Source organism: Oncorhynchus mykiss, chromosome 2, assembly GCF_013265735.2.
Source record: "Oncorhynchus mykiss isolate Arlee chromosome 2, USDA_OmykA_1.1, whole genome shotgun sequence".
Classification (NCBI taxonomy): Eukaryota; Metazoa; Chordata; class Actinopteri; order Salmoniformes; family Salmonidae; genus Oncorhynchus; species Oncorhynchus mykiss.
The window spans coordinates 50,551,911-50,573,149 of record NC_048566.1 but is presented as its reverse complement, the minus strand read 5'-3'; the positions used below and the strand labels follow the sequence as shown (position 1 = coordinate 50,573,149).

At 40.3% G+C, this 21,239-nt stretch overlaps 1 protein-coding gene across 4 annotated transcripts in view; it reads left to right on the top strand.

Annotated features, from left to right (window-relative positions):
- The first annotated feature begins 11,842 nt into the window (after positions 1–11,842).
- The window catches only part of LOC110491068 (La ribonucleoprotein 1, translational regulator), an 86,676-nt gene continuing 77,279 nt past the window's right edge, over positions 11,843–21,239 (top strand). For 2 of the 4 annotated variants that reach the window (XM_036950061.1, XM_036950051.1), the window contains exon 1: positions 11,844–12,528. In XM_036950061.1, the coding sequence (XP_036805956.1) occupies positions 12,132–12,528 (397 nt within the window). In that variant the 5' untranslated portion in view covers positions 11,844–12,131. Of the gene's footprint in view, positions 12,529–21,239 lie in introns of all 4 variants that reach the window. The other 2 variants (XM_036950070.1, XM_036950081.1) reach the window with 2 other exon arrangements.

The window sequence follows — 21,239 nt, the reverse complement described above, 5'->3', positions numbered from 1 at the left end:
CAGTTATGTTATGCAAATGTAAAAGGATGGACAATTTGCCAGTTACATTATTGTGAATAATTTTATGATGGGTTTAATTAAACATGATTTCCACAAACACAATGCAGCTTGAGGGACTGAGTGGAAGTGGTGGTAATACATACGTAGGATCTTAATTTGAGCCAGTTTGCTACTGCAGGAAAATTAAAAATGTGAATCATTATGTGGAATATTATGAATGGACATTTTTGTAGGGGTTGATACATTTTCTTTAGGGCAAGTCAAGTCTGAATTTTCTAAGTGGAAATTATACACATTAGAAGCCTTTTTAAAAGACAGGACAATTCTCAGCAACAAAAGAGTGATCAAATGAAGATCCTACATTTGTAGTGAAACGGCCCATTGCCTTCCTGGGAGACTGAGATAGCACCAGCTGGCTTAGCAAACAACCCCACTGTGGTGAATCACCAGTTTTAGGATGGGGTCAGGGCCTGATGTGCCCATCTAATCTGCCTGAGGGCAATGCCAGACAGAAACACTGGCTCTTTGACACACACAACATTAGGTTTTGTGTTACTTACACAATTATTTTTCTTTTTGACTATTTTTGACTATAATGTTGTGCTTCATATGGTTTATATGGAGTTCAAGAAAACAGCAAGGCTTTCTCTACAGAAAATTGTGTTAACCACATGTTTGTACTTGACTATAAAAAACCCAATAATTGAAATCGGTGACTACTACCACTAGGTGGGGCTTTGACTGATTTATCCATGAGAGTTGTCTTTTCAAATGTTTTCACATTGACCACATTTACATGCGCACCAATATCCTATTATTATTTGGGACACAAGTATTATATATATATTTTTGAGTTATACAAATGCATACAAACGTCGTATCCCGTTTACAATAAGTATTATATTTTTGAGTTATAGAAACGCATACAAACGTTGTATCCCGTTTACAATAAACTGAAAATGCTTGTATGAGAAACCTGGATAAGATGCCTGGCATATGCTTATCTAAGACGGGAAACAGTGTCATGTAAAGATCTTCTCCTGTTTACTGTTGTTTTTGTGTTCTGCACAGGCCTCCGTTTCACATATCATGGGTGTTGTGTGACTGCACTTTCATCTGATTGTCAAACAAATCCCTTCAAAACATAGGCTACCTGCGCAGTTCCATCCACCATAATATTTCCAGAATAATAACCTATAATTGATTTATTATAATTGACCACTGGCTATATTTCACCCCTAATTTGTCAACTATAATTAAATACATGCAGCTTCTCTTCTGTCACAACTTGTTGCCCCAGAAGACTAAATAACGTAGTGCTGACCAGAATAATGTCTTGCATCGATAGAATGAATGCGCTAGTCATCTAGTTAACACTGGTAAAGTTGTCTCTTTAGTTTAGGGATCAGGGAGAAAACACTAACTCCAAAACAGTGGAAAGACTGGTCCTGTGCAAAATGTCCAAATGTCATCAGTTTGACCATTTTTAAGAAAATGAAAAACTGAGAAATCGATAACTCGTTTTTGATAAGACTTCAGTTCATCTTGGGTGCATGTTTGATGTGGTTGAAATACGGTCTGCTTGCATAACAGTGTCAAAGATAACACATTACACACACATTCACATTTTCTAAAGATGCTGAAAGAGATCATATTTCTCCACACCTGTTCCCGAGACAAAATTGACATTTGTTGTATAACTTTACTGCAAGAAATGCATAATTCTGCAGGAGTTAATATTATAGGTTATAGGCCTACAGTAAGTGTCCATATTTCAGTTAATATTCCATTTAACCCATATGAACTTAAATTAGGCATATTCTGTTTATTCATGGTTACAGGGATACTCATGACCGGGATATCAAAGGTGCATGTAAACAGCTTAGCCAAAATAAGACCTTAAGCGGGATACTGTGCGCATGTAAACTTAGTCAGTGATAGTTCAGCTGATATTGTTCAATATATCCACACAATTACTATTCATGAAATACTCTGGTCTTAAATATCACCTGGGTTTTTATTATTTATTTAACATCTAATTTCCTTCAAAATATCATCAATTCCAGAGCTTTTTGTATAAAAGGAAACTTTCTCACATAACCAATTAAAAAATACTCATGTGTTCTTCTTCAAATATCATAACTTTATGCAGAAGTATTATTATCATTAACTATTACACAAACTGTATGTATGAGTATCAATAACAAGCATCAGTTTTGCTGAGTACACTGAATCCGTCCACTCCACCTGCCCAGCAAGTAGCACTTTCACACACCCATTGTAATTGTTTCAGATGCTTCTCATTCAGACAGCATGGGCACACTGGGTGACAGTATCACTGTCTCTCTCTGTCTATTCTCTCTGGCCTGCTCCTGACCCCTTTCGCTGGGCTGCAACCTAGGGATCCTAAAAAAAAGTAGGGCCCTGAATTTTTCCCTGACCACCTGATCTGACCAGGACAAACTCCAGGGCCTACTTATTTATAGCTTATAACTATAGGACCCAAACTTTTCCCTGGTCGGGTAACGTGGTCAGGACAAACTCTGGGCCATATCACAAAAGTTTAATATGGTAGTAGTGCGCCATACTGAAAGCCTAGTTGAAGAGATCAAGCTGAGCTTACATCTAGATATGAATCACATTCAGGGGTTTACTAGTATATCTCCAGTCAATCACATTTCAGATTTTTCACACTGTGGCATTTGATTACACAGCCTACACTCTGTTTGCATTAGCTTGGAGCTTGGTCCACTAAGATCATTCAGGTGACTCTAAATTAAATCCACTGATATTCCCCAGTTCGATCAATCAATCAATCAAATGTATTTAGAAAGCCCTTCTTACATCAGTTGATATCACAAAGTGCTGTACAGAGACCCAGCCTAAAAGTTGTTTACAAATGGATTACGTTATAAGGTATTTTATTTGTGTAATTCTAGAGTATTTTTTTCTCTCTCTCTCTGTCTAGTTTAGAACATATGTAATATTTACAGATCCCATAATGGGACTGTATTAAATATATTCAAACCACTACATCTCTCCGAGTTGCCTCCCCTCTGCCTGAGCAGCAGCTCCACAATGCCCCCAGCATGCATTGCTTACGGAGCAATTCCACCATTTAAAGCTTTCAATTGTGATTTGCTGACCAGTTGCTGACTTTAGTTTTCATCCCTGTAGCCCATGGCCATTTAACTGGCGATTTAAATTACTAAAGAGCTCCAATAGACTGGACAATGCCAGAGAGCTTTACATGTCACTGATGTCATCGGATGTAAAGAATAGGATTCTGCAGTTGGTCAGAATGTCACTGTGTTTACAACAAGAAGCCACCACAGGGTGGAGAGAGTGTGTGTGTGTGTGTGTGTGTGTGTGTTTGTGGTTAGAAGGTGTATGTTCATAGTGTGTTGGTTTAGCTTGGTGCTATGGTCGAGCATTTGTGAGTCTGTGTGTGGTGGTGGGTTGTAGGCAGGCAAAAAGAGATTGTGTTGATATGCTTTTTTCCTACAAACATGTTTTGGAGATCCAAGGAGAATGGGTTTTATTCTCTGAAATTAAAGGTGTAAATAAAGTTGGTATTGAATATCGTAGATAATGTGCCAAACAATATGATATTTATTGAATTTGATCTCATCATATTTATCTCACCCTGTTCTAGCATCAAAATACTGAGTTTCCATAGTTCATGTATACACTACCGGTCAAACGTTTTAGATCACCTACTTAATCAAGGGTTTTTCTGAATTGTTTTACTATTTTCTACATTGTTGAATAATAGTGAAGATATCAAAACTATGAAATAACACATATGGAGTCATGTAGTAACCAAAAAAGGGTTAAACAAATCTAAATATATTTTATATTTGAGATTCTTCAAATAGCTACCCTTCGCCTTGATGACAGCTCTGATGACCAATTTCTGGGATGTTTTATTTCAGCTCACTTTACATGTTGCATTTACAGTGTCTTGCGAAAGTATTCGGCCCCCTTGAACTTTGCGACCTTTTGCCACATTTCAGGCTTCAAACATAAAGATATAAAACTGTATTTTTTTGTGAAGAATCAACAACAAGTGGGACACAATCATGAAGTGGAACGACATTTATTGGATATTTCAAACTTTTTTAACAAATCAAAAACTGAAAAATTGGGCGTGCAAAATTATTCAGCCCCCTTAAGTTAATACTTTGTAGCGCCACCTTTTGCTGCGATTACAGCTGTAAGTCGCTTGGGGTATGTCTCTATCAGTTTTGCACATCGAGAGACTGACATTTTTTCCCCTTCCTCCTTGCAAAACAGCTCGAGCTCAGTGAGGTTAGATGGAGAGCATTTGTGAACAGCAGTTTTCAGTTCTTTCCACAGATTCTCGATTGGATTCAGGTCTGGACTTTGACTTGGTCATTCTAACACCTGGATATGTTTATTTTTGAACCATTCCATTGTAGATTTTGCTTTATGTTTTGGATCATTGTCTTGTTGGAAGACAAATCTCCGTCCCAGTCTCAGGTCTTTTGCAGACTCCATCAGGTTTTCTTCCAGAATGGTCCTGTATTTGGCTCCATCCATATTCCCATCAATTTTAACCATCTTCCCTGTCCCTGCTGAAGAAAAGCAGGCCCAAACCATGATGCTGCCACCACCATGTTTGACAGTGGGCATGGTGTGTTCAGCTGTGTTGCTTTTACGCCAAACATAACGTTTTGCATTGTTGCCAAAAAGTTCAATTTTGGTTTCATCTGACTAGAGCACCTTCTTCCACATGTTTGGTGTGTCTCCCAGATGGCTTGTGGCAAACTTTAAACAACACTTTTTATGGATATCTTTAAGAAATGGCTTTCTTCTTGCCACTCTTCCATAAAGGCCAGATTTGTGCAATATACGACTGATTGTTGTCCTATGGACAGAGTCTCCCACCTCAGCTGTAGATCTCTGCAGTTCATCCAGAGTGATCATGGGCCTCTTGGCTGCATCTCTGATCAGTCTTCTCCTTGTATGAGCTGAAAGTTTAGAGGGACGGCCAGGTCTTGGTAGATTTGCAGTGGTCTGATACTCCTTCCATTTCAATATTATCGCTTGCACAGTGCTCCTTGGGATGTTTAAAGCTTGGGAAATCTTTTTGTATCCAAATCCGGCTTTAAACTTCTTCACAACAGTATCTCGGACCTGCCTGGTGTGTTCCTTGTTCTTCATGATGCTCTCTGCGCTTTTAACGGACCTCTGAGACTATCACAGTGCAGGTGCATTTATACGGAGACTTGATTACACACAGGTGGATTGTATTTATCATCATTAGTCATTTAGGTCAACATTGGATCATTCAGAGATCCTCACTGAACTTCTGGAGAGCGTTTGCTGCACTGAAAGTAAAGGGGCTGAATAATTTTGCACGCCCAATTCTTCCGTTTTTGATTTGTTAAAAAAGTTTGAAATATCCAATAAATGTCGTTCCACTTCATGATTGTGTCCCACTTGTTGTTGATTCTTCACAAAAAAATACAGTTTTATATCTTTATGTTTGAAGCCTGAAATGTGGCAAAAGGTCGCAAAGTTCAAAGGGGCCGAATACTTTCGCAAGGCACTGTATATCATAGAAGAAGAAGCTGTGAGATGTCGAAAGCAGAAGTGGGGTTTGAAGTTAAAAGTGCATCGAGCACAGTTATCGAGAAATTTTAAATATGTTTAATTTAATAACTAGGGAAGCCAAGAACAAATTATTATTTACAATGACGGCCTACCCCAGCCAAACCCTAACAATGCTGGGCCAATTGTCCGCCGCTCTATGTGACTCCCAATCACAGCCAGTAGTGATACTGCTAGTGACACCTCTAGCACTGAGATGCAGTGCCTTAGACCGCTGCGCCACTCGGGAGCCCAAAAGAGAAAAATGAGTGGACAACAGTAAAGTCTAAGAATGGAACAAAAAGGGCTAAAATGAGTCTGATGAATCGTTCCTTGTTGGAGTACATTTTTTGGATAAAGATGTTTATTTGGATAAAGATGTTTATTTGGTAAACCCGTTTGACGTGACGAGGAGGGTGAAGAAGGCGTTGGGAAAAGTGGATGCAGTCAAAGTAACCAGGAGCGGTATGGTGTTTATATAGTGTGTATCTAAAGAGCAAAAGGAGCATGGATTGTGGCGCATGAAGTGAGCATCTTTGATTTTTGGAGCATGGCACCGGTAAAAAGTGTGATTTCTGGCGTCCCGCTAGACATTGATTTTATATTGAACCTTTATTTAACTAGGCAAGTCAGTTAAAAACAAATTCTTATTTACAATGACAGCCTAGGAACAGTGGGTTCCTTGTTCAGGGGCAGAACGACAGATTTTTTACCTCATCAGCTCGAGGATTTGATCTAGCAACCTTTTGGTTACTGGCCCAACGCTCTAACCACTTGGCTACCTGACACCCCGTCACAAAAGAGTTGAATTTGCTATGCATTTAGAAAAGAGAATATGTCTCTTCATATATAGTCCATCTTACAAATCAAAGTAAACTCCCATCTTAAAAATTGTGCCCTGAGTTAAACATGTCACTTGTGTTTGGGTTCTTCAAAATTGACTGCAATGTCTCAATAATTGGAACGTAAGAAAATGTATCAGTTCTGACTATTTGATCATAAGTTCCAGTCGTTTTGTTTATTCTATTGTTATATCTAACACCAATGACTTTCTCAACTGGTTGAACTGTTCCTAATTTGTATGATATAAGCACTTTGTTATGATACCGAATTCAACAATGTGAAAGGATTTTCAATATTCTGAAAAGAATGTTGAACTTTTCTGATAGTTTGTGTCTTTTGAAGATGCAAGAGTGGTTGTTTTAGCTTGACCCTGTATCTCTTGAACTGCTTCTTCCATGGAATATACTAAACTATTTACAGTCGTCTGACCTACACCTGCAACCTGCAGTTGTGCAATAGCAGACTCACACATATCAAGTGTGTTCTTGTTAGAAATTGGTACAACATTGGTTGCAACTAGAATTTGAAGGATAATCAGCATTACTTGGCTGATATCAACGGCTGTATTAGCATCCAAGTTAGCGTTTAACAAAATTTGACAGTCTCCGGAATGTGCCCAGTTTAAATGCTTACTAAAGCCTGAAAATGTACCAAATACACAAATCTGCTTGACCACATTTTAGTCTGAGTTCTACCAGGGCACATTCCATGCTTCAACTTGAGATGCTTCACGAGCAAGTTGGTACTTCCATGACTAGCATGGCAAACAAAACATATCATCATAATTTAATCGGCATTAGAGCAGGAGTCTGACGCCCCAAAAATAATCTATATTTTAGGGAAAAAAATCCAGGAGTAGTGACCCATATGGAGAATTGGAAAAAGGAGCAAAGTTGATCTGTACTATTGATGTTAGATAAGTATTTGCAACTTGTAAAGTTGGGATACAGTGCCTTCGGAAAGTATTCAAACCCCTTGACTTTTTCCAAATTTTGTTACGTTACAGCAGGGGTGTCAAAGTCAAATGGACGGAGGGCCAAATAAAAAAATCAGCTACAAGACGAGGGCCGGACTGTTCGAATGTTCATTGAAAAATTTTTAAATGACGCATATAGTCTAGTGAACCTAATTGAACCTACTGAAAACCTAACAAATATATTACAATATGATCAGATAAATAAAGCAATATTTTCTTATGGCTCTGTCAGTAATCTTTAATTTTCAACAGACACAAAAGACAAATTTCCTTTATATAAATATCCCCATAACATGAACATTAAATGAAAGAAACCGGTATTCAAGGCACCATCAGTAGACTATATTTTCTATTTTAGCAAAAGTGGGCTAAATTTACTTCAAAGAAAAAACAATAATAGCAATTTTCTATCATCCACTCAACTGAAATATTTTTAAAATATAATTGGATTGAAATACAAAAAAATAAAGTGCAAAAATCTATTAATCAAAAACAACACTTTGTTTAAGGAGAAGTAACATGCAGTGAAAACAAATATTAAATTTTAACTTTTAAACTTGAACTGAGTAAAAACTCTAAATATGTGATTGCACAGTAATGTTCACTTGTTTGAGGTTGAGGGTGATACTTGGTGGTGTCCCATCTTTTCCACAAGTTCATCAATGTTCGGGGTAAGGCTCTGAGCTGAAGAAATCCTCAGAATTGAGTGGAGGTGTTCAGCAGTAAGTCGACTTCTGTGTGATGTTTTGTTCAGGTTCATCAAAGAAAACAGTTGTTCACACAGGTATGTGCTGCCAAACATAGACAACGTTTGAGCAGCCTGGATGCGCAGCTGGGGCATTGTGCCGGGGAGGAAACGGGCGAACTCCGCAGCACCCACTGCCGCATATTTTGCCCTCAGTGCATCATTGCATTGGAGGTCAATCAACTCCATTTGGAGGTTTGGTGGTGAGCTTTCCACGTCAACAGCAAATGGGTTACCGAGCAGTTCCAACCTGCTTTTTTGTGCTTCAAAGTCAGCAAATCGGCGTCGAAAGTCAGCGGCAAGCATACCTATTTTATCAGCCAACTGTGTGCTCGGGAACGCACTGGTAGAGAGCTTCTCTTTCATGGTCTGGCAGCTGGGAAAGTGGCTCAAATTTTCTTTCCGCATCTGCGTCTCCCACAGAGTCAGTTTGGTTTTAAATGCCTTCACTGTACTGTACATATCAGAGATGACACGATCCCGACCCTGCAGCTGCAAGTTTATTGCATTCAGATGACTCGTAATGTCACACAGAAAAGCCATTTCACACAGAAACATTTCGTCTCGGAGTTGTGTTGTGTCTTTCCCTTTGCTGTCCAAGAACAGACAAATCTCCTCACGAAGCTCGAAACATCTTTGAAGCACCTTTCCCTGGCTTAGCCATCGCACCTCTGTGTGATAAGGCAAATCACCATGCTCCGTTTCTAACTCCGTCAGAAATGCCTTGAACTGGCGGTGATTCAAACCTTTGGCTCTGATAAAGTTAACTGTGCGCGTGATGATGCTCATTACATGCTCCATTTTCAAGGCTTTACCGCACAACGCTTCCTGGTGTATGATACAATGATAAGCTGTCAGCTCACCTGTCGCGTTTTCCTCTTGCATCTTTTCCCGTATCTTCGCCACCAGTCCGCTCCTGTGTCCACACATCGCAGGTGCTCCGTCGGTTGTCAAACCCACGAGTTTTTCCCAAGGCAGCTCCATCTCATTTACACATCTTGACACCTCTTCATACAAATCATGCCCCGTAGTTGAGCCATGCATAGGACGTAAAGCCAAAAACTCCTCTGTCACGCTTAGGTTGGAGTCCACTCCGCGGATGAAAATTGACAACTGGGCAATGTCAGAAATGTCGGTGCTCTCATCCACAGCCAAGGAATATGCAATAAAATCTTTTCCCTTTTTCACAAGCTGCTCTTTTAGATTGATGGACAACTGGTCTACTCTCTCGGCAATGGTGTTTCTGCTCAGACTCACATTTAAAAAGAGTTGCCTTTTTTCTGGGCAAACTTCGTCACAAACTTTAATCATGCAGTTTTTGATGAAATCCCCCTCCGTAAATGGCCGGGCTGATTTAGCGATCTCTTCTGCCAAAATAAAACTGGCCTTGACAGTTGCGTCCGCGTGTGTGTCCGCGTGTTTCGTTTCATAATGTCGTCTCAGATTATACTCTTTCAGTACCGCCACACTTTCTCCACACAGAAGACACACAGGTTTTCCAGCTACCTTCGTGAACATATACTCCGACTCCCACCTTGTTTGAAACCCCCGGTTCTCAGTATCCACCTTCCGTTTTGCCATTTTTGATGGGTATCTGAAAGTTAATTTTACTGTGATGCTGACGACTGCTGTGCCAATAAATATTGAAATGAAGCAGCCTACTGCTCGGTGCGTCACCTTTGCATTGTGGGAAATGTAGTATTGGTGCGTGTAAAAGATCTGCGGGCTGCCGGCTTGCTGCGGGCCGGTTCTAATAATAAATCAAGATCATCCCAGGGGCCGTAAAAAACCTTCTTGCGGGCCGGATGTGGCCCGCGGGCCTTGACTCTGACATATGTGCGTTACAGCCTTATTCTGAAATTGATTAAATAAACAAATTTCCTCAGCAGTCTACACACAATACCCTGTAATGACAAAACAAAAACAGTTTTTTTGAAAATGTTGAGAATTAATTACAAATAAAAATAACTTACTTACATAAGTATTCAGACCCTTTGCTATGAGACTCGAAATTGAGCTCAGGTGCATCCTGTTTCCATTGATCATCCTTGATATGTTTCTCCTTGATTGGAGTCCACCTGTCTATCTAAGGTCCCACAGTTGACAGTGCATGTCAGAGCAAAACCAAGCCATGAGGTCAAAGGAATTGTCTGTAGAGTGCCGAGACAGGATTGTGTCTAGGCACAGATCTGGGGAAGGGTACCAAAACATTTCTGCAGCATTGAAGGTCTCCAAGATCACAATGGCCTCAATCATTCTTAAATGTGTGAAGTTTGGAACCACCAAGGCTCTTCCTAGAGCTGGCCGCCCAGCCAACCTGAGCAATCGGGGGAGAAGGGCCTTGGTCAGGGAGGTGACCAAGAAGCTGATGGTCACTCTGAGAGCTCTAGAGTTCCTCTGTGGAGATGGGAGAACTTTCCAGAAGGACAACCATCTCTGCAGCACTCTACTAATCAGGCCTTTATGGTAGAGTGGCCAGACGGAAGTTTGAACTCTTTGGCCTGAATGCCAAGCGTCATTGGAAACCTGGCACCATCCCTATGGTGAAGTATGGTGGTGGCAGAATCATGCTGTGAGATGTTTTTCAGCGTGCAGGGACTCGTAGACTAGTCAGGATCGAGGAAAAGCTGAACAGAGCAAAGTACAGAGAGATCCTTGATGACCTGCTCCAGAGCTCTCAGGATCTCAGACTGGTGCGAAGGTTCACCTTCCAACAGGACAACGAACCTAAGCACACAGCCAAGACAATGCAGGAGTGGCTTTGGGACAAGTCTCTGAATGTCCTTGAGTTGCCCAGCCAGAGCCCAGACTTAAACTTGATCAAACATCTCTGGAGTGACTTGAAAATAGCTGTGCAGCAACGCTCCTCATCCAACCTGACATAGCATGAGAGGGAGAAACTCCCTAAGTACAGGTGTGCCAAGCTTGTAGCGTCATACCCAAGAAGGCTGTAATCAATCAACAGCTTCAACAAAGTACTGAGAAAAGGATCTGAATGCTTAAGTAAATGTAATATTTCTGTTTTTATTTTTAACAGATTAGCAAAAATTCTAAAAACCTGTTTTTGCTTTGCCATTATGGAGTATGGTGTGTTGATTGATGAGGGACATTTTCAGATTAAGGCTATAACCTAACAAAATGTGGAAAAAGTCAAGGGGTCTGAATACTTTCCAAAGGCATTGTATAGAAAATATGCCGTAAGAGCATTTGTGTAAAATCTGATGCAATGCATGAAGTTTAAAAAGTTTGGCCATGTGTGAAGTGTTTGCAGACAGAAGGAATATAATATTGAAGAGTCTGTGAATGTAAAATGTTGCAACTGTGGTGGGGATCATATTTGTGAATTCCCTAAGTGCCCTGTTAGGATGAAAGAGGTTGAGGTGTCAAGGATCAGGGCTGTACAGCAAATCTCCTACAGTATGTGGAGGCGGTGAAGAGCGTAGAAGGGGCAAGAGGCCACAGTTCTGAAGAAGATATGGGGGTGGATGCACCACAACCAGTTGTAAATGTTGTACTTCAATCAAGTCGGATTTTGTGGAGTGATAGGTAAACGATGCTTTTTTTTCACTTTTGGGTCCTAATTATCCACCTGTACAGTGGGTTGCGGAATGTACATATTGTTGCGAACGCCATTATACCAAAGAAGAAGAAGAACCCTGTTGCGCGCACGTCTTTGCGTGGTCACGCCCCCCGAGCGTATGTGCGCGCACCCTTCTATCGCGTGGTGCTGATCATCCATATTGCTGTTAGTGGTGAAGTTTGGCTTGCAATTTAAAAGAGGCTCCCGGGCGCTTTTTAAATGTTTTAATTCAACACAAACCACTCTGCGTCTTAGACTGAATGCTATTTAGTCTAGGGGTGGAGTGGAGAAACGAGTTCATTCGAGGAATACTTCACATTTTCTTTGTTGAGTAGTAGGCGAATTTGTTGGTATCGTGAGGAAAAGGAGAAATGGCTACTCAGGTAGAGGCTCTCCTACCCAACAATCCTCGTATTAAACCAGAGGAGAATGGGCATACGAGCAAGATGATACAGCATGGAGAGGACTGTCCTGAAAAGGGGGTGAAGCAGACATGTGTTGCCGACGAGGGTAGCAATATGAAAACAAACAACTCAGAACAGTGTTGGATTGCAACGAGGGAGCTACGCTCTAAACAAGCAAAAGAAGAGAGTAACAATCAAGAGAAAGACACCCTGGATCAAGAGATGCACACGACTGATCAAACGGAAGACTGTGTGAAATGCAGTAAAAATGAGTTTGCTGAAGCACCCCCGCCCAAGGTGAACCCATGGACCAAGAAAAAGAATGCGGTGACCGTGGTCAGCCAGAATGGACAATCACATCATGGTTTGTATTCTTCAAAAACTAGTACTGCCTGGGTTTAGGGTGCATTCACCTGAACCACTTGAAGGCCAAGCATGATCTGTTGCTGTCAGATCTATGATAGTAGGGAGTTCCTCACAGGATAATGCTGCATTGCAATCTCCCATCTAGTGTACCTCTAGATAGTTAACTATATATAGAGTAAGGCCTCAAACTAGTTCTGTAATAGAGTGGATTGTAAGCTTCTTCCACGATATCATTTGAGTTCACGTTCAAAACATCGTACTCTGTCGTCTCTGACTGAGGACACCTGTTCTACAAATGCAATCAGATAAATTAAGCAGATGGCTAGAATAGTTTGACAGTGTCAGGCCTCACTAGGGTACTTTACAGGCTGAGCCCAGCGAGGTTTCACGTTATGATATTTAAAAACCATAACGTTATCATTACACTACTGACATCGCCTGTGCAAATGATCATTTCCCATGTCTTTATTTTTGTGCCAGCTGCGGATGGAGTGATTTGGGTTGACCGTTGCTTTCCCATTACAGTTGCGTGGCTGGCTATCATGGCTGTGTAGACAATGTTAGCAACAACACGATGTCTGAACTGAATCGGCAAGGCACATTAATACCGTAGCATCGTCATAGGTGGCACTGCGCTTTAACTTTCACGATTCAACGCTATGTAACTTACGGTAGCTACTATTTTTTGTTGGCCGATAATTGTGAAGCGCTGTTTGCAGTGACATGCTGCCAGTGGACGTCTGAAGCTCCTGTTTTAATTTGAGAAAGATTAGCCTACCACGCTGGAAGTGAGTGCTGATAACTAATAACAACGCTGGCAACTGGGCCTAGCTAACGCTTGTTGGCTGATCTTCAGGCTCTAGCTAACGCTAGTTGGCTGATCTTCAGGCTCTAGCTAACGCTAGTTGGCTGATCTTCAGGCTCTAGCTAACGCTAGTTGGCTGATCTTCAGGCTCTAGCTAACGCTAGTTGGCTGATCTTCAGGCTCTAGCTAACGCTAGTTGGCTGATCTTCAGGCTCTAGCTAACGCTAGTTGGCTGATCTTCAGGCTCTAGCTAACGCTAGTTGGCTGATCTTCAGGCTCTAGCTAACGCTAGTTGGCTGATCTTCAGGCTCTAGCTAACGCTAGTTGGCTGATCTTCAGGCTCTAGCTAACGCTAGTTGGCTGATCTTCAGGCTCTAGCTAACGCTAGTTGGCTGATCTTCAGGCTCTAGCTAACGCTAGTTGGCTGATCTTCAGGCTCTAGCTAACGCTAGTTGGCTGATCTTCAGACTCTAGCTAACGCTAGTTGGCTGATCTTCAGGCTCTAGCTAACGCTAGTTGGCTGATCTTCGGGCAGCTGACGGAACCAACTCATGTTATTTAATGCTACACTTATGTCGGATAGTTTGACAGTTATGCAGTGTTGGACAATACTTGCGCAGGTTTATCTAACGGGATGAAAACGTGTTCATCCACCAAATGGCCAGGAACAATACTTTTATTTAAAATGTATGTTTAGGGCGCATTTCTAACAATTTCATCAATATTTGTTTATGATTCAGCTATCGGGGGCAGATAGCTGGCTCTTGAATTGTATTGATTAGAGGTTGAGATTATGATTTTAACGCCGATACCGATTATTGGAGGACCAAAAAGATACCGATTTAATCGGCAGATTTTTGTTGTTGTTGTAATAATGACAATTACAACAATACTAAATTAACACTTATTTTAACTTAATATAAAACATCAAAATCAATTTAGCCTCAAATAAATAATGAAACATGTTCAATTTGGTTTAAATAATGCAAAAACAAAGTGTTGGAGAAGAAAGTAATATGTACCATGTAAAATGTGTGCCATGTAAAAAAAGCTAACGTTTAAGTTCCTTGCTCAGAACATGAGAACATATGAAAGTTGGTGGTTCCTTTTAACATGAGACTTCAATATTCCAAGGTAAGAGGTTTTAGGTTGTAGTATTTATAGGACTATTTCTCTCTCTACCATTTGTATTTCATATACCTTTGACTATTGGATGTTCTTATAGGCACTATAGTATTGCCAGTGTAACAGTATAGCTTCCGTCCCCCTCCTCGCCCCTACCTGGACTCGAATCAGGAACACATCGACAACAGCCACACTCGAGCTTCAATGCCATACCACACTCCTTCCGTGGCCTCCAACTGCTCTTAAACGCTAGTAAAACCAAATGCATGCTTTTCAACCGTTTGCACGCCCGACTAACATCACCACCCTGGATGGTTCCGACCTAGAATATGTGGACATCTATAAGTACCTAGGTGTCTGGCTAGACTGCAAACTCTCCTTCCAGACTCATATCAAACATCTCCAATCCAAAATCAAATCTAGAGTCGACTTTCTATTTCGCAACAAAGCCTCCTTCACTCACGTCTCCAAACTTACCCTAGTAAAACTGACTATCCTACCGATCCTCGACTTCTACAAGTCTATGCTAGGTAAAGCTCCGCCTTATCTCAGCTCACTGGTCACGATGGCAACACCCACCCGTAACACGCGCTCCAGCAGGTGTATCTCACTGATCATCCCTAAAGCCAAAACCTCATTTGGCCGCCTTTCCTTCCAGTTCTCTGCTGCCTGCAACTGGAACGAATTGCAAAAATCTCTGAAGTTGGAGACTTTTATCTCCCTCACCAACTTTAAACATCTGCTATCTGAGCAGCTAACCGATCGCTGCAGCTGTACATAGTCCATCGGTATATAGCCCACCCAATTTACCTACCTCATCCCCATACTGTTTTTATTTATTTACTTTTCTGCTATTTTGCACACCACTACCTGCACATGTTCATCTGATCATTTATCACTCCAGTGTTAATCTGCTAAATTGTAATGATTCACTCCTATGGCCCATTTATTGCCTACCTCATGCCTTTTGCACACAATGTATATAGATTATTTTTTTTCTACTGTGTCATTGACTTGTTTACTCCATGTGTAACTCCTGTTGTCTGTTCACACTGCTATGCTTTATCTTGGCCAGGTTGCAGTTGCAAATGAGAACTTGTTCTCAACTAGCCTAACTGGTTAAATAAAGGTGAAATAAAATAAAACTAACCTCGAAGCATCGTTACCCATCGCTCTACAAAAGCCGCGGCCCTTGCAGCGCTAGGGGAATAACTACTCCAAATCTAAAAGCGAGTGATGTTTGAAACAGTATTAGCGCACACCCAGCTAACTAGCTAGCCATTTCACATTGGTTACACCAGCCATTAGGCTGATAGGCTTGAAGTCATAAACAGCGTTGTGCTTGCGAAGAGCTGCTGGCAAAACGCACAAAAGTGCTGTTTGAATGAATGATTACGGGCCTGCTGCTGCTCAGACTGCTCTATCAAATCAGACTGAATTATAACATAATAACACACAGAAATACGAGCCTTTGGTCATTAATATGATTGAATCCGGAAACTATCATTTCGAAAACAAAACGTCTATTTCAGTGAAATATGGAACCGTTCGGTATTTTATCTAACGGGTGGCATCCCTAAGTCTAAATAGTCTTGTTACATTGCACAACCTTCAATGTATGTCATAATTATGTAAAATTCTGGCAAATTAGTTCGCAACGAGCCAGGCAGCCCAAACTGTTGCATATACCTTGACTCTGCGTGCAATGAACGCAAGAGAAATGACACAATTTCACCTGGTTAATATTGCCTGCTAAACTGGATTAGTAGTTATACCTAGTGATTAGTGATTGTTTTTTATAAGATACATTTAATGCTAGCTAGCAATTTACCTTGGCTTCTACTGCATTTGCATAACAGGCAGGCTACTCGTGGAGTGCAATGGTTAGAGCGTTGGACCAGTTAACTGTGCGGTTGCAAGATTGGAACCCCTGATCTGACAAGGTGAAAATCTGTCGTTCTGCCCTGAACAAGGCAGTTAACCCACAGTTCCTAGGCAGTCATTGAAAATAAGAATGTGTTCTTAACTGACTTGCCTAGTTAAATAAAAGGTAGAAAAAATAATAATAATCGGAAATCGGCCCCCAAAAATACAGATTTCCGATTGTTATGAAAACTTGATATCGACCCTAATTAATCGGCCATTCCGATTAATTGGTCGACCTGGAGTATTGATTCATCATACAGCCGCCACATGATCAAAAGCTAGCTTGATGTTAGCCAGTAAGTTAGCTCATTTGCTATGCTAGCTACCTATCAGCTTGGATGTAGACAACCCAATTAGAACGTATTAGGCGCCAGGTACACAACAAACTATCATATCCTTCTGATATAGAATAAATGAGACCCTAGTTTATTACACTGACCCAAAATATAAACGTAACAAGTAAAGCGTTGATCCCATGTTTAATAAGCAGAATTAAAATATCCCAGAAATGTTCCATACACACAAATATTATTTCTCTCAAATGCTGTGCACAAATGTAATCAGCTTCTTGATATGCCACAAGTCAGGTGGGTGGATTATCTTTAAAGGAGGAATACTCACTAACAGAATGTAAACATCATGATCATTACACAGGTGCACTTTGTGCTGGGGACAATAAAAGGCCACTCTAAAATGTGCCGTTCTGTCACACAAACACAATGCCACAGATGTCTTGAGATTTCAGGGAGCGTGCAATTGGCATGCTGACTGCAGGATTATCCACCAGAGCTGTTGACGGAGAATTTAATGTTAATTTCTCTTCCATAAGCCGCCTCCAACGTCATTTTACGGAATTTCGCAGTACGTCCAACTGGCCTCACAACCGCAGACCACGTATAACCACGCCAGCCCAGGACTTCCAAATCCAGATTTTTCACCTGCGGAATCTTCTGATACCAGTCACCCGGACAGCCGATGAAACTGGGTTTGCACCACCAAAGAATTTCTGCACAAATGGTGGTCATGCCAGATACCGTTTTCTGATCCACGCCTTTTACATTTTAATTATAAAAAAAAAAAAAAAAGATGTGACCAACAGATGCATATGTGTTCCCATTCATGTGAAATCCATAGATTAGGGCCTAATTAATTAATTTAAATTGACTGATTTCCGTATATATCAAATTTGATTTTACATGCATCAAATGCAACAGGTGAAATGCTTACTGGCAAGCTCTTAAAAAACAATGCAGTTCAAGAAAGAGTTAAGAGAATATTAACTAAATAAGCTAAAGTATTAATAGTAAAATAAAAAGTAACACAATAAAAATGACGAGGCTATATACATGGGGTACCAAGTCAATGTGCTGGGGTACAGGTTAGTCAAGTTATTTTGTACATGTACAGTTTAAGTTGGAAGTTTACATACACTTATATAGTCATTAAAGCTCATTTTTCAACCACTCCACACATTTCTTGTTAATAAATTATAGTTTTGGCAAGTCAGTTAGGATATCTACTTTGTGCATGACACAAGTAATTTTTCCAACAATTGTTTACAGACAGATTATTTCACTTATAATTCACTGTATCTCAATTCCAGTGGGTCAGAAGTTTACATACACTAAGTCGACTGTGCCCTTAAAAAGTTTGGAAAATTCCAGAAAATGATAGGCTAGTTGATGTAATTTGAGTCAATTGGAGGTGTACCTGTGGATGTATTTTAAGGCCTACCTTCAAACTCAGTGCCTCTTTGCTTGACATCATGGGGAAATCAAAAGACAAAGATTGTACTTTTTGGAGAAAAGTCTTCTGGTCTGATGAAACAAAAATAGAACTGTTTGGCCATAATGACCATTGTTATGTTGGGAGGAAAATGGGGAGGCTTGCAAGCCAAAGAACACCATCCCAACTGTCAAGCACTGGGGTGGCAGCATCATGTTGTGGGGTTGCTTTTCTGCAGGAGGGACTGGTGCACTTCACAAAATAATGCCATCATGGGGAGGGAAAAAAATTACGTGGATATATTGGAACATCTCAAGACATCAGTCAGGAATTTAAAGCTTGGTCGCAAATGCGTCTTCCAAATGGACAATGACCCCAAGCATACTTCCAATGTTGTGTCAAAATGGATTAAGGACAACAAAGTCAAGGTAATGGAGTGGCCATCACAAAGCCCTGACCTCAATCCTATAAAAAATTTGTGGGCAGAACTCAAAATGCCTGTCCGAGCAAGGAGGCCTACAAACCAGACTGTTACAACAGCTCTGTCAGGAGGAATGGGCCGAAATTCACCAAACTTATTGTGGGAAGCTTGTGGAAGGCTACCCAAAACGTTTGACCCAAGTTAAAAAATGTAAAGGCAATGCTACACTCAATTAGTATTTGGTATGTAAACTTCTGACCCACTGGGAATGTGATGAAAAAATGAAAGCTGAAATAAATAATTCTCTCTACTCTACTCTACATTCCCTATTATTAGAATGTAAAATTCTGACATTTTACATTCTTAAAATAAAGTGGTGATCCTAACTGACCTAAAACGGAATTTTTACTAGTATTGAATGTCAGGAATTGTGAAACTGAGTTTAAATGTATTTGGCTAAGGTGTATGTAAACTTCCGACTTCAACTGTAGGTAGGGCTAAAGTGACTGCATCGATAAAAAACAACGAGTAGCAGCAGTGTAAAAACAAATGGGGGGGGGGTCAATGTAAATAGTCTGTTGGCCATTTGATTAATTGTTCAGCAGTCTTCTGGCTTAGGGGTAGAAGCTGTTAAGGATCCCTTTGGTTCTAGACTTGGCTTTCCGGTACCGCTTGCCGTGCGGTAGCAGAGAACAGTCTATGACTGGGGTGACTGGAGTCTTTGACAATTTTTTTTATATGAACTGTAACACAGTAAAATCTTTGAAATTGTTGCATGTTGTGTTTATATTTTTGTTCAGTGTAGTTGGTTACCTTGCTAGCAAGTTTAGTGTTATCTGTGTCACTATGTGTTTGACACAGATTGTGAGGAGACCAGTGTAAAATCTGAATCTGCAGTTCGCAAACTATTCATTCTTTTTGAACAAGTCTTTTAATTCTTTTTATTTTTTTGTACGGACTCCAGTCAGTTTTTCTAAGTGACTTGTTCATTTAAGCCGGTCATTTGATCTGCTAATGCTGACCTCAAATGAGTCCTACAGTAGGATTAATACATGCTCCTCACACTCAGCTGCTCCAGAAACGTCCTCTGACCAACTTTCTGTATCCACGCAGGAACATCATGAAAAGAAGAAGAGAACAAATACCTGTTTTAGAACTGATAATTGATAGCATGGTGCACAACATTGTACTTATCACCCTCACAGCAGTCAAACAAGGCCTTCCGCCAGGAGTTGTTTACAATCTAGTCTGGTTGTGGCCATAACTAGACCTTGTCTCAAATGTATCAAGAAATTATCTGATTTGTATGCCGAGCAAACAACAAATGTCCATTGTTTGAAGCACCCTTTTACAAGTCTGTCACATATGACAGCTCAGACCAGTATGATGTAGCACTGCGATAGTCGCTCTCACTACACTGGAAGTTTAATAGGAAGATTATTTTTAAATCGCAAAAATGTCTATCATGCATGTCAGATTTCAATACTGACTAGGGCTGAGCGGTGTACCGTTTTTTTGGTACAAACAACACTGTATTTAAAGTGCCCACTTATATTCTAACTATAGAATTAGAATAGACATATTTCCATGATTCCAACAGTTAAACCAAGTGTGTTGCTCTAAATTGCAAGTCAAATTGCAACATTTGGTTAAAAATAAGGCCCAGATTGCTTGCCAATATCGTGTAGCAGTGTAGAAATGATCTCATATGCAGACATTTAAAAAAAAAAAAACTTTTTTTGGTTTAAAAAAAACGTGATAGTATTTTATGTTTTTTAATAACAAGTTCTAAATTTGCTTTAGGAGTAGTGTGTGACCCTAGGGTGGCAACACATACATTCTAAGTGAATTCAATGGGTCTTTCTCCATTCTGATTGTTTTATACTGTTAAATTTTTCAAATACCTTGATATATTATTTTGGACATATCGCCCAGCCCTATACTGGCCATTGTCATAACGCGGGAGGATGTCTTCTCTTGAATGAGCCATTGATCATATTTTTGCGATATTCCTACCTTGAGAAATATGTAATTTGTCTATAATCCAGGGTGCATTGCATGGTGCCATTGCCAGAGATGTTATAAAAAGGAATCCAATGAATGAAGGAACCTATAACGCCCCACCCAACAAACTGTCGACCAAACATGTACAGGTTGTCATGTCGCGTCACGCGGTTGCTAAACTAATCGTTTTGCAATCCCTTCTTAAAGTCAATGTATATGTCGAAAAACGTGCCTATTTTCCTCAGGTACGTAATGTCACGATTCCAAAGCTATATGACACTAGATAGCAAATTCGTTATCCCAGAAAATATTTGTAATGTTGTACCCCTTGTTGATGCAATTCGTTCTAATGTTGGGACGAGCGCTCAAGTTTTATTACAAATTCAAAATAGACTGAAGTAGGGAAATATGTGTTACCACGACCTGATTTGGAATAATTGCGTCTATTTTCAGTTTAGGCTACTTTGCTGGTGTCACTAGTTACTACAGCCACAATATCAAAATGATGAAAACAACAAATGTGCTTTTGGGTTAATTTAGGATTAGACATAAGGTTAGCAGTATGGTTAGGGGTAACGGTTAGGTTTAAAATCTGATTGGAACAAGATACATGTTAGTAATAAGAAGGGTTTATAACTTTGTCTGTGGTAACTAGTGAAGACCCCTACTTTACGAACTGCTAGTGCCATTTTGAATTGGTTAG